Source organism: Lathyrus oleraceus, chromosome 7 (assembly GCF_024323335.1).
Source record: "Lathyrus oleraceus cultivar Zhongwan6 chromosome 7, CAAS_Psat_ZW6_1.0, whole genome shotgun sequence".
Taxonomy (NCBI): Eukaryota; Viridiplantae; Streptophyta; class Magnoliopsida; order Fabales; family Fabaceae; genus Lathyrus; species Lathyrus oleraceus.
The window spans coordinates 289,038,491-289,053,054 of NC_066585.1; the positions used below are offsets into that span (position 1 = coordinate 289,038,491).

Below are 14,564 nucleotides of genomic sequence, written 5' to 3' on the forward strand. Positions count from 1 at the left end.
GGGAAATATCAGTATTTGTAAATAACTTCATCAGTATTTTTCATGCTCTGTTATTTTGTTTGGTTCAATGCTTGCTCTTTTTGTTTGTAAAATACACTGTTGATGCTCAATTGCCAACCCTAACTGAATGAGAAATAAAAATTCTTGTTCTTGTCTTTATGTAAGTGCAAGCATCTTTCTTTATCATCTAATATGCAAATATGAATACCTAACAATATCACATTAATTATGAGTACTATTTTTGTTGCATTATTCTACATGTACATCAAGTATTTTGTCCAAATATTTGAATATAAAGTTTAGGCGAGTAATGGGGTCCATTTATAGACTTTTAGATTGAACACATAAGATTTTGGACATGAAACATGGTTTTCCCACATAAAAAGGTAGGTAGGTAGTATTAAATTTCATACATTGTTTTGTTACAGTGTCTGTGTCTACTTGACTTTAAACTCTAAATATCATTTTGGATTTAGATGTTCAATATTGTTCAAACTTCATGTTTCCTTAGTGATTATACTTGAAGATTGAATAGGTAGTTTTTTTTCTTTTTAACTGTGAAAGTGTTGTTCATCTCACTTTCATTCTAAAGGAATAAGATTTCTCCCATAAAATGATTGAACGAACTCTAATATAGTTATAGGTATAGTTATAGGTATATTGTAATAGAAAAAGTTTGATTCTTGTAATATAAAAAATGAAAGTGATGAGGTAATTAAAGTTGGTATATTGGCGTATCGGATACGTTATTGAAGTTTATATTAACATTGGTTATGTATAGGTTTTTGAAGTTTAAAATGAATTGAACTTTATAATTGTTAGGATATTCAAAGATACTACCTTAGTTATGTATTTTCGTCTGGATTAATTGTTTACTTTAATAAGTAGGAAAACCATGGATAAAACATGGATCTGTGTCGATCGAATGACCAAAGAGTACGAGAGTGCAGTTTTGGAATTCGTTAAGTATGCTGTTCAACACGCTGAAAACCCCAGACGAATGCATTGTCCTTGCTTGCGTTGTTGTTATATTGGTAAGGTTGACGCACATGGATTAAAATCGCATTTGCTGAGGCATGGAATTGATCAAAGTTATCAGTGTTGGATATTTCATGGTGAGAAAATTAACGAGAATGTTGAATCGAGTGGAAAAAGTAATACGACCTATGCTTCATATGACAAAGACACGGAAACATACGATTGTGATCGAGTTGAAGAGATTGTAGAAGCACTGGAAGAAGATCTTCATGATTGTCCTGAAATGTTTGAGAGGATGGTAAGCGATGCAGAGAAACCGTTGTACAAAGGTTGCACTAAATTCTCAAGACTTTCTGCGGTATTAAAGTTGTACAACTTAAAGGCGGGCAATGGATGGTCGGATAAAAGTTTCACAGAGTTGTTGGCCCTTATGAGAGAAATGCTACCGGATGATAATGTTCTTCCTAATCGAACCTATGAGGCAAAAAAAATGTTGTGCTCTATTGGCATGAGCTATGATAAGATACATGCTTGTCCTAACGATCATAATGAGGGAATTTGGATCAATTCATCCGTACGCATTGCTAAGAAACAAGTGATTAATATTCCAACAAAGAAAAGAAAGAGATGTTAGTGACTTAGGTAAATTATCCATGGTTTCTTTATTTTTTTTTTCAATTGTTTTGATTATAAGTTATATGTGATAATGCATGATTTCATTATATTTTTGTTTTCAATTGCTTTGATTATAAGTTATATCTGATAATGCATGATTTCTTTATTTTTTTGTTTTCAATTGCTTTGATTATAAGTTATATCTGATAATGCATGATTTTGTTATATTTTTGTTTTCAATTGCTTTGATTATAAGTTATATCTGATAATGCATGATTTCTTTATTTTTTTGTTTTCAATTGCTTTGATTATAAGTTATATTTGATATTTGATGGTTTCCTTGGTTTATTACAGGTTAGACATGGCTGATGACCAACATGAGGAAGTTAGTAAAAAAGTATCCGCGGAAGAAGAAATTCGAAGAGGCATCACAGTAATGAGAAGGGTGGTCCAAGGAAGATCTCGAGGCATCATACTAGATGTCTATTGGAGCAACCAGGGACAACTTATAGAACCTAATGGGCATACCTTAACTAGTTTTATCGGTGCACTAGTAAGGAATGAAATTCCCATTACATGTGATGATTGGAGAAACAAAGAGCTGAATGAGTCCAAAGAAAAAATTTGGAGTGAGATAAAGGTACAATCATTTGGCCTTTAATTATACGGTATCAATTATGTTTTTTCAATTACCGATACTAACTATCAATCTGTATGTTTTTCTTAGCGATGTTTTAACATCGAAGAAGAAAGAAGAGGTTTTTGTATGAAATTGGCCGGAAAGCTTCTAAGAGGGTTTCAGACATTTTTATCATCCAAGTTCCTTAAGGATGCGGATGGTAATTTTGTGGATGCGGAGCTTCCTAAAAAATATGAAAGTTTGATATCGGCTGAAGAATGGGAAGCTTTCAAATCCAAAAGACAAGACCCGGTTTTTCAAAGAATAAGTGCTACAAATCGGGAAAGAGCATCAAGTCCCGCATATCCGTACCGAAAAGGACGTGTCGGATATAGACGCTTAGAACAATCCATGGTAAGTACTTATAAATTGCGATAACAAATTTGTTCATCATATATTAGTTTTATCTGATCAAATTGTATGACTTAATGTGTAGCTGCAGAAGGAGGAAAGTTCAGAAACATCTCTTCCTGCACATGTTTTGTGGAAGGAAGCCCGTGTGGGCAAATCTGGAGTTCCTCAAGAAGAAGTTTTACACGTATACCAGAAATGTGTAAGTATAACATTTTTTCATTAATTGAATAACATTTTTATACACAAATATTTGACAAGTATACGGTATTCATCTGATTTTTCAGGAGGAGCTATCTCAGTCTTTATCTCCCGATGATACTAAGGGCATACTTAGTCGGGCATTAGATGTCCCTGAGTATTCTGGTCGGGTGAGGGGTAAGGGATTTGGAGTCACTCCGACCTCCCTGAGTATTAAAAAAGGAAAGGCTCCTAGTAATCGGGAGCTTCATGCAAGATTGGAAGCCATGCAAGCTGAGCTTGATGCATTGAGGAGAGAAAGAGAGGCTAGCGCCTCAACAGTATACAGAGATGCTTCGGACAAAGACAGTATCAACTGTACCTTTCAGCCGAACATTCCAGAGGTAATTACATATAATTGTCTTAAATTGAACTATTTGCTTAAATTATGTATTTGACATATATACACATTAACGATTTCTTGTTATTATTGGTTTTAGGGCATTTCCCATTGTCAGCTGTATTTGTCGTCACCATACTATCGGATGGTTGGCAAGGGAAAAGTGCATAACATTAGCGGAGTATTACTCCACACTAGAGAGCTCCCTGCTGGATGTTTGAAGGTATCAGTTGATATTGCAGTTGAGCCGAATGCAGCATTACCATATCCTAGCGATGATTCGGATGCAACAACGGTGCACGAAGCAGTAGGTTCGTTTGTTGCATGGACGACAAACCTCATATGCGTAGGATATGAGGTATGCTTAAAACTTATGTTAACTTTAATGTGTATATTCAAAGTTTAAAATTTATGCTTAAAATTTTACTTACATATTTTCCTTGGTTATGTTAAATAGACTCCCACAAAATCCAAATCAAAAGATAATGCGATTCCACGGCATACCGAGTCGACGGTTTCAAGAAAAGAGGTAATATACAATTATATGACATATATTCATGGAAGTTGTTACATTCTTAATTTGATCTAACTATTTATATGACATGTAGCTTCAAGAAAATGAGGTTAGCAATGCCTCCGCACAACAAAAAAAGGAGGTTAGCAACGCCTCCGCACGGGTAAAAAGTTCTGGTGCTAAGAAGACCTTAGCTAGGAAAAAACCTACCACCAAGTATAGGTCGTGCCTCAGGACATTTCTAGGAAAAAACCTACCACCAAGTCACCGTTGTCAATACATATATTAGGTAAATTCGGTCTACTTTGTTTTATTAATTAAACAACTTATGTTAATGATGTTTACTTTATGTTAATCCGGTTTACTTTATGTTTCAAAAGAGGTGTTAATGATGTTTTTATATTAGGTTTTTGTATGACAAATTGATGCGCCCCAATGGTTTGGACGTGTCATTCGGATTCTTAGCACCCGCGACCGTCAACTTAGGTTTAATCTTAAGTAGACCGGATACCGTGACGGAGTACGTTCTTCGGATCCTCATGGACAATAAAGATGCGGAGAAGTTGTTTTTTATACCGTTTAATACCGGGTTAGCATTTCATTCTAAATTCATCTATTATAATTATTTTCCAAGTTACCATCTAACATTTGCCTAATCATTACAGTGGACATTGGTTGTTGCTCGCAATCAATCCTATCCGAGAAATTGTGTATTATCTTGACTCGTTAGGAAATGATTGGACAACATACCCGGATATGAAGGTCCTAATTGACACGTAAGTGAGAATGTTCAATTTTTTTCTTAGTTTATGTGAATTATTCTAATTGCTTCATTTTTATTTTATTAGCGTCCTACAAGCTTTTCGGGCCCAACGAGATATCCAAACCTCAAGGAGGGGCGCCAACTCCATTACATGGATTAAAGTGGCGGTATATTTTTAATTACCACATTTTTTATTATATTAGTGATGACACTTGATAAAACTTAGGATTTATAATCCATATTTTTTTTTTCATATGTAGTGTCCTCAACAACGTAATCAAATAGATTGCGGGTATTTCATGTTGAGGTTTATGCGAGATACTCTTGCTTTGGGCCGATTAAAGATTCCCACCGATGTATGTATTTCTAACTTATGAGTTATTTTTATATTTACACATATCTCATATAATTAAATAGTTGGAATTAATTCAAAATATGTTATATTATTATGTAGTACTTTGATGAATTCAAGTGTGCATTTTATACAAAGGATCAAGTGGACGAAATCAAAGAGGAGTGGTGTCAATTCATGATAAAGCTCAATGTTTGTTCATAAATTTGTGTAATTAATGTGTACATTTGTAGTATATGTTATGACTTGTAAATGTGTACATAAATTTGTATATATTTTGATACATTTAAGGCAAAATTGGTTTGAATTGGTATATATATATATTTGTTAGCCAAAAATTGGTAGAAAAAAGGCCAAAATGGCATATATAAAATGTGATAATTGTCTGTCAAAATCTGGTTGAAAACAGGTAGAAATTCTGGTTTATAAACCTGGAAAAAATGTGGTTTAAAACAAAAGCTTCAAAAATTTTCGTATACCTTAGACAGCGCTTTTGTAAAAAGCGCTGTCTAAGAGGGGGATTAGAATGCGCTTTAGGCAAAAGCGCTGTCTAAGGGGGGGCTTAGACAGCGCTTTTTGAAAAGCGTTGTCTAAGGTATACCTAAAAAAATTAAAATAGGAGGGTCTTAGAAAGCGCTTTTGGCCAAAGCGCTGTCTAAGGGGGTGGGGCTTAGACAGCGCTTTTCAAAAGCGCTGTCTAAGGTATACCTAAAAAATTTAAAATAAGAGGGTCTTATAAAGCGCTTTTGGCCAAAGCACTGTCTAAGGGGGGGGGGGCTTAGACAACGCTTTTAAGATTTAAAAAAGCGCTGTCTAAACCTTTAGCAGCGGGAGTTTAGACAGCGCTTTAAAGCGCTGTCTAAGGCTAAAAAAAGCGCTGTCTAAGGTCTTGTTTGTTGTAGTGGATGATGATTTAGTAGTGTAGCGGGGTATTCGTTACCATTAGAGATATTGACTAAATCCAAGGTAAATCATACAAGTCGAGTCGCCACCGCATTTCTATTTATCCAAGGGAATGGTTAGAAAGCGAACAAAAACCTAATAGTTTTAACCAAAACTAGTAAAAGAAACAGAGATCTGGGTAAGGGGGTTGGTTATGCAATGGGAAGGTGTTAGGCACCCAAAATATCCTAGGTACTCCTAGGGAGCCCTTTTCACACTTGTTGCAAAGGTTGTTGTTTTTGTGAAAATTTGTTTGTGCAAACATGATTGAAGAGATGAGAAGAGAATATACAAGTTTATTTACATTTTGTGTTTGGATGGATAAACCCATTACCTACGTACCATCTTATAAAAAGATTAGGATCAAAACGTCGTAGTTCGCGGTAAAAATCTCAAAAAAAGTTGGTGAATTGATTGGTCCAAAAGCCTTAAGGTCTTTTGTTATCAAAGGGAGAAAACTCAACCAAACCACAAATCCACCATGTGAGGATAGCTTCAACATGCTAGTGAGGGGTTAACCCTATAATAAGCATGGAAGACTCATTGTCCATCACTAAGGATATAGGTGAGTATTACATCTACCACAAAGATAACTCAAACCTAATAGCTAAAGGTTATGGAAAATTTGATTAAGAAGGTGGCCATTGGAACCACAAAAGGCATTTGAATGGGTTATATTTACCAATTAGAAGTATATACAAAAATGGTCAAAGTTGACTTAAAGATTCAATTCAAAATAAGTGTTGTGAAAAGAAAGTTTGAAAATCAAAAGCATAAGGATTAGGTTTCTAATGTTTGAAAACAATAGTTAAATGTTTGCACAAAACGTTTTGGCTTGGGTTAGAGTGGAGAGAAGAAGAAGAAGGGCTAAGTCTTAAGTAAGACAAAAAGAGAAGGGATGAAGAATCAAAACCACACAAGGAGTTCCTCTCTTGAGATCATATTGATGATCCAAGTAGCTCCCATCCTTTGGAATAAGCAACCACAAAGCATAAGCAATCAAATAAGTCTCTTAAGAGATCCTCAATGTATCTTGTATCTTCCACTTGGATGAGCATGGCAATGGTCCTCCAATTAAGCTCAAATGGAAACTCCTAGCACAAAAGCACACACATCAAAAGTTCCATGAAGTAAAACAAGAATGGACAAGAGTGAGTTTAGAGATTTGGTCCTTCTAATCCATCTTCATCATTAAGATCCTTTTACTCCAATTTTGCATAAGGAAGGTCCTAAAATCTAAGTCCCATTCTCCATTTCTTTGCATAGGGGGAGTCCTAGAAACTAAGTCCATTTCTTTGCATTTGGTCCACAACAATCAAAAACAAAACACAAGCACAATAATATATACACAATTATATGCTCAAGTGAGCAAAAGGCAAATGGCATTAACATAAACATGTGCTCAAGGGAGCAAAGAGAAAAGCAAATGGATAATATGTGCAAGAATAGTAAATTGCATAAAAGTAAATTGCATAAAGTAAATGTTAATTGTCAATAGTTAGTGTTAGTAGTTAGTGTGCCATAAAGCAAATTTAGCGCTATGTTAAGCAATCGTAATTGGACTTATGTAGAAGTCACAACTATCTGAGGCCGGTCAATAATAATGTAGGAAACAACACAAGTTAGAAGTCTTGATTAGAGAACCAAGTTCCAACAACTTGCCATGCCAAAAAAAAAGAAAATGAGAATTGATCTTGTATTGGTTTAAGCCTTTGCATGGTTTAGAAGACAACCTATCCTTAATGCAAAGTCATTCATTTGATCAATTGATCAAGATGAATTAGATATGAATCAAGGAAGATTAAATCTCCCTAACCAATGCTAACTTATCAACCTTCAACTCATTGATCAAGAAGAAAAAGAAGTAAAAGAAGAAGAAGGAGAGGATGGATAAGAGAAAAAATGGCAAAATTAAAGTGCATTAAATGAAATACAATGTACCAATCCTCATATGTTGACCAATAACATTGAAAGTCAAGGTCAAACAATCAAAAACAGAAGTGAGATGAAGATTGAGAGTCAAGAAATGAATAAACTATTTTTGGCATTTTTTAATATTTAAAAAAAAACTTGAATTAAAAATAAAGGAAAGGTCAAACTTCAAAAACACTTCAAATCAACCTTGAAAGGTCCAAGTAATTTATCCTAAGTTCAACAAGGTCAAACAAAGTTTGACAAAAAATTTCAGCATTTTTAAAAGTCAGAAACTATTTTTAATCAATTAATAATGAATAAAAATAACCTAATTGAACTAAAATCTCAAATAAATCTCAAATCAATTCAAAAATTGATGAAATATTTTTCATAGATCCATCATCATTCAAATAGGTTAGGAAATTATTTTTGTATTTTTTAAATATAAAAAACTATTTAAAATGAATTAAAAATAACCAGAAAAGAGAAAATTCACAAAAAATAACAAATGACAAAATAAAAAATATTAAAAATCAGAAATAGAAATTAGAAATTATTTGGGAAATAATGCAATTGGTCCAATAATTTTTGGATTAAAAATGAAAGAGATATTGATTTTTGAAATAAAATGGATTTTAAGAAAATAAAAAACAGAAAATAGAAATTGGAAAAAACGAGAGCCCTTGGATTTGAGCTCATTAATTGAGCTGGCAGATCCAAGGATCCAGAGGCGCGCGCTCATGGAACACCAAAGTCAATGAATCACATGGAATCCAGTTGAAATTCATAATAAGCAATGGTCAGGATTCGATCTGGGAAACACATCCAACGGCCAGAATTCAAACTGGAGAGAGGCGGCCACCAGAGCCACCTTCTTCTTCGGTGAGCCTCCAGATTCCGACCAATTTTGCAGGTTTTCAAACCTTAATGAAAATGCACGATCCTTATACCAAAATGAAGCTGGGGTGATGTACATCACCCCTGTAACCTTGAATCACACTCAAGATTCCTATAAATGGAGAAATCTGAGGTGGAAGATTCAGGTATGCAAAATGCAGATCAAGGAAAAGCAAAATTGAAGCTACCACTAGCTTGCCTCTCAAGTGAGGACTTCAGAAAACGTTTTGGCCAAGCAAATAGATCACAGAAATGAGAGATTCGAAGAAAATACCAGTTGAAGAGTAAGCTTGATTTATGGAGAATTGGACTTGATTCTTTGCTTGCTTTACCAAAATAGAAGTTCAATGAGATGAATGATGAAGGTTTAGAAGCATTAGATCTAGGAATTCAACCAGATGAAGTTGAATTTTAGATCTGAAAAATTTGAGAAAAATGGGATTGCTTCTTTAGTGATGGCTATGGAGAGAATTCTGCAGCATTTCAGGTTGAATCAGGTGACTGAAATGAATGGAATGAGGTCTCTATTTATAGAGGAAGTGGCAAGGAGAATGTGATCAATTCGTGTGCATGGCATGTGGAGCTTCATTGCCTGGGCTTGCATGATCATGCACAAGGCCCAAAAACAATGCCAAATGAATTCTGAACATCAGCCAAATGAAATTGGACGTGTGACTTGCAAGGCAATTGCTTATGTACCAAGATTTCAAGTGAATTCCTCATTTGTACCTAAACATTCATCTCTTCGAAAGTCCCAATTAAAAAATCCAAACATGATCATGTGAGTAATGGTTGGAAAGGTTTTGGTGTAAGGAACAATTGTTATGTTGGGCAAAAATCCATTTGAAGTGTGGAAATTTATGAAATCTGAGTTTAAAGTGTAAGGTGCATGACATGTCAAGGCAAGGTTTCTAAAATTGGCCAATTTTCAAGCCCCTCTGTTTTGATGATGCAAGCCTCAAATGGAAAAATCTACAACATCCGAGTTATAGATATTTTCAAGACAATCAAAATGGACTTAAATTTTGCATCATTTGGATTTTTGATAAAAGAGTTATGGGCACTTGAAGTTGGACTTTTTTGCCTTTTAATGCATTTGGCCCAAAAGGACCTATAATGTCTTGCATTATCACATGTATTTCCTTTGATATTTTGAAATTTGTTCAACATAACATTTGAATTAGACATCTTAAGCTTTCCAATGCATTTGATCCCACCTCAAAATCATAAAAAATGAATGAGTTATGTTCTTGGGAAGTTGACCCACAATTAGGGTTTCAGTCAAAATGACCTATAATGTATTGGAATGACAGATGGCCTTCCAAGCTTCAAATCAATTTTTGATGAACATGAAAGTTGTTCATATTTCTATTAAGAACACTTTTTCTTTTGGAACCATCTCCATTTGACCAACACATAAAAAGTTAGGTCTCAGTATATTTCAAAATAGTCAGATGAATTGACTGATCAACTTTTCAAGTCTATGACTCATATCTTGAGGAATTGATGATTGAGGATGCTCAAATAAGTTCAAATATGCATGAAATGATGAGTTAAAGGACTTCCCTTAATTATTTTTGATCATGGCCTGAGGTTGCTTCAGGAGCAAGGCATTGTGGTGCACAAATGAATTAGGGTTTCCTTGAAGAACAAGACCTCAAGCCCTTTGACTTGCTTTGATCAAAATGATGAATTGAGCTGCTAGGGAGGCATATTTGATGGATGACAGCTTTGGGAACCATTACCATGCTTGCTATCATCTCCTCTTGACCATGTCTTTGTACTAATGATCTCCTTGAAGCTTTTGACCTTGTGATTGCTCAAGCTATAAACACAAGATGTTAGTGACATATTTTTGTGCTTTTGGTTAGTAAATAAAATGAGAAAAACAATGATATACAATTCAAGCATGCTTGGTGATCTCAAATCACTCATAAGGAGTCCTACCCAAAGGCAAGGGGCACCAAGATACTAATGACCCTTGAGGCAATGCCAAATGCAATGTTATGATGCCATGAGGGATCTTGGGGACAAAATTGGGGTCTTACAGATGCCCCTATTTAAGGTCATTCTAACCGGAGAAGTGAAGGTTAAAATCTTCGTCTCGACGGGGTAGAATGGGCTTAAATAATAACAAAGAGACGAATTTTGGTCCCTAAGAGACCTCATGATGCAGATGTATGCATGCAAATAGTACAAACTCTGTGGGGATATGTGTCCTCAAAGAAGAAAAAAATCTGGAGAAATCGACAATCCATAGGAGTAATACACTCACTAGGGAGATAGAGACTCTGGGGGAGTAAAGGGTGAAAACGCGTGAGCAGGTCACGACTCAAAACTTGGGGAACAAAATTCCAAAGGGAGTAAATCCAATGGAAAGACTCGAGCTGACTCGAAGGTGCATGTGTTGGGGAATATGCCAACACATCAACATTACCCACAATGGATACTTCGGATAAAAATCCGGACTCAGGTGAGGATAATCCACTAAGGGACCTTGCTGGGGATATCCAAAAAGGACTCTCCTGGGGAAGCAACGAGATGAGGTATTACCGATTACTGGGTAATAAGCTCAAAGAGACGTGTGATCTGAACACCGGTATAAGGGTGAGAGAATCAACATGCTCGGGAAGAATGAATATCTAAGACCGGTATAAAGGTGAGAGATATCAATCAACCAAATCAACTGAGGAAGACCTAGAAAGGTATATTTCAACTCAGGAAAATCTGACTCCACAAGGGACAAAAGTCATAATATGGAGCAGAAGGAAGGAACACCAGGAATACCGGTTACTGGGCATATAATAGGTGACCAACCAAAGCGTGAATTGGGGAATATTCCCGAAACTCTCATCATCCAAAAAAAATAGGGCAAAAAGCAAACTCGATTAAGGTATGGACATTTGATTCCAAAACAGGGATACGAACCTTACTCAACCGGGGAAGAACAAAAATCTTCGCCCAAAGAGTGCATGAGATATATTATCTATTACCGTCAAAACGTAGATAATACGCTCGTATGGAAGACTATCCACAACCGGTTACTGGGTTAATAAAGGATAAATCGACCGACAAAGAGAAAGGGATTGGGATACCAAAACTAGGAATATAATGATGACCAATCAAGGGGAGCAACAAACATTACCGGCAACCGGTATGAAAGATGACTTGCTGGGGATAAATTGTCTAATCAGAGCAATTATCCAAGAGAAAGGAATATCATCACCGCATATTGGATAATGATAACCATCAAGGAAGGGATTACATCTACCGGATACTGGGTAGAAAACCACGGAAAAGTAACCGTCATCAACTTAGGATGAACAAAAAGGTTAACTCTGCAAAGGGGAGCAAATAGGGTTTACAACTACCGGTATAAGGGTAGTAAACCACAGACTCCTTCGGGGATAAGATGAATGATTACCGATTACTGAGCAATGATTCATTTATACCACGGGGAAACACAAGAAACAGTCACAAGAGGCCAATTTAGGACCAAACCAAAGAGGCAAACTGAATCAAGACTCGTCCTAGTGAGGATATAACTCAATAGGAGAATCCATCCCAATATATGTGTTGGGAGGGAGCGACAACAACCATCGTCCACGAGGATATAACTTGGTGGGAAGTGCAGAAGGAGAGATAAACACTCTCTGCTTAAGGGGCTGACTCTACGTTGAGGGATCAGACACCGACATCTTCTTGGAAATATATTACCAACTAGCAGAGGATAACAAACAAAAGATATATGGCAAGAAATCCAATATGAATATCCAAATGTTCGAAAATTGTATGCACACATGCGTGTGGTTAATGTATGATGAATGCTGACAAACAGACATTTCTGACACAAACAGGCTTCACAGGAATACAACCATCCGGTACTACATCTCAAGAGAGAAAGCCAGATCACCAGAGAGTATTCAATCTGCTGGGAATCAGAGATATCAGGAAGCAAAGACCTCCACAGGGGATGAATCATCAGTCACAGCTGGGGAAAAGAGTTTATTGCACAGGTAGAATCTGCCACATAAACAACTCTACTGGGGAATCTATCCGCGGGATAAAGGGAATTTGGGGATCAACCACCAAGTACTGTACCCACCAAGGAGATCACATCTGCTGAGGAGGAAAGGTTGCTACCCCGCTGAAGGGGAGAGTGGTGAATATCTCAACAAGCATACCACTCAGTAGGATAAACCACAAAAAGGGCTCCGGAGGAAGAAAATACAGTCATGCCAGGAATATGAACAAACGTCTTACCCTATTGGAGATCATACCATCCTTGGGGAGAGCACTGATGATCTCCTAAGTATCCTTTTCATCATTGTGAATGTTCACTTTGTTTAAAAACAAGTTATGAAAAATTCATTTTTCGAAACAATGATGTTTTCTCAATTAAAAGCATGCAAAACGTTTGTTGAATAGAAACAAATAAGAGTGCAAATAATTGGATAAAAGGCTCAAATTTATTTGATGGAATGGTAGTCTGCAAATGGAAAGACTCCATAGATCTTTACAAGTTTGAAATTGGTGATATATATTGGAAAAGGGCTACATTGAACATAATGACCATTTCTCCACCAATTCTGAATTTGATGTATCTGAAGCTTCGGTTGATGGCGAATGAACAAGAATCTCTGACGGATGACAGTTGTAGAACAAAGTCTTGTTAGGACGCAGTTACTTGCCAAATCCCTGATTTTTGCCTTGATTGCCCCAGGGTGAGGTACTCAATCCAGCGGGATACAAATATTCATTTTTTTATGTCTCTAACTTTTGCCTGGACCGCCCTTTCGGGTTTTTAATCCACCGAGACGCTCATTTTTTGCCTAAGCCGCCCTTTCGGGTTTTCAACTTAGCGAGCTATTCTGTTTTTATTTTTAGGCGAAGTATTTCTTGACTGCATCTGAATTCACAGGACGAGTGAAATCCTCCCCATCCATAGTTGTAAGCATCAAAAAACCGCCTGAAAAGGCTCTCTTAACAACATATGGACCTTCATAGTTTGGAGTCCACTTGCCCCTGGAATCGGGCGCGAAAGACAAGACTTTCTTGAGCACAAGGTCACCTTCTTGGAACACACGAGGCTTGACCTTCTTATCAAAAGCTTTCTTCATCCTCTGCTGATATAACTGACCGTGGCACATGGCAGTCAATCTCTTCTCTTCTATCAAATTCAGTTGGTCATAACGACTCTGAACCCATTCAGCATCAGTCAACTTGGCTTCCATCAAGACTCTCATTGATGGGATCTCCACCTCTACTGGGAGTACAACCTCCATGCCATAAACAAGAGAGAAAGGGGTTGCTGTCGCAACCTGAAAAATAGGAAATGCGAAAAAACAACCGGCGAGAAAGAAATGACAGAAGAGTAGCCATCGTGCGTTATTTATCCCAAAGGAGGGAAAGGAAACGCTCGAAGTAAACCTGGAAAAAAGGAAAGGAAAAGACAAGGTCTCGCAACAAAATCTTGGGTTCGGGAGTCGATTATGCGAAGGGAAGGTATTAGCACCCCTACGCATCCGTAGTACTCTACGGGATCCACTCTTGTTGTTCTTGTCTAAAGGGTGTGGGTTTATCTAATGTACTATTTACTAAAAGAGGGGTCAAAAGAAAATGACTCGCACGGATGTCGCATCCACTGCATACGTATCTCACCTGAATATGAGAATCAGAGTCTTCGTAGCTCGGCTACCTATGGGTTAAAGAGGAGTGTCCTCGCTAACACATTGCGTCTTATGCCTACGTATCTCATCTGGAATAAGAATCAGAGCAAGCCGTAGTTCGGCTACCTATTGTGTTTGTTTTTGTGTTTTTTAGATGAACGACGTTACTACGCAATCTACCGGATGCTCGACCTTTGGAGACTTACTCGCCTGTAATAGAAGGAGTTAACGTGTTCTTAGGAGAAGAAAAATCAATGAGTTTGTTTGTGTTTTAGGAATGCTCATGCAAAAAGGAAGTTCTAGACGAAGG

At 36.6% G+C, this 14,564-nt stretch overlaps 1 protein-coding gene across 1 annotated transcript; it reads left to right on the top strand.

Moving 5' to 3' along the window:
• Positions 1-4,212: 4,212 nt before the first annotated feature.
• LOC127105340 (putative ubiquitin-like-specific protease 1B) lies at positions 4,213-5,136 on the top strand. Its single transcript, XM_051042512.1, has 5 exons — positions 4,213-4,306; positions 4,383-4,493; positions 4,566-4,647; positions 4,741-4,836; positions 4,935-5,136. Exons 1-5 carry the CDS (start codon positions 4,257-4,259, stop codon positions 5,034-5,036), a joined length of 441 nt encoding a protein of 146 aa, XP_050898469.1. The 5' UTR covers positions 4,213-4,256; the 3' UTR covers positions 5,037-5,136.
• Positions 5,137-14,564: the final 9,428 nt, after the last annotated feature.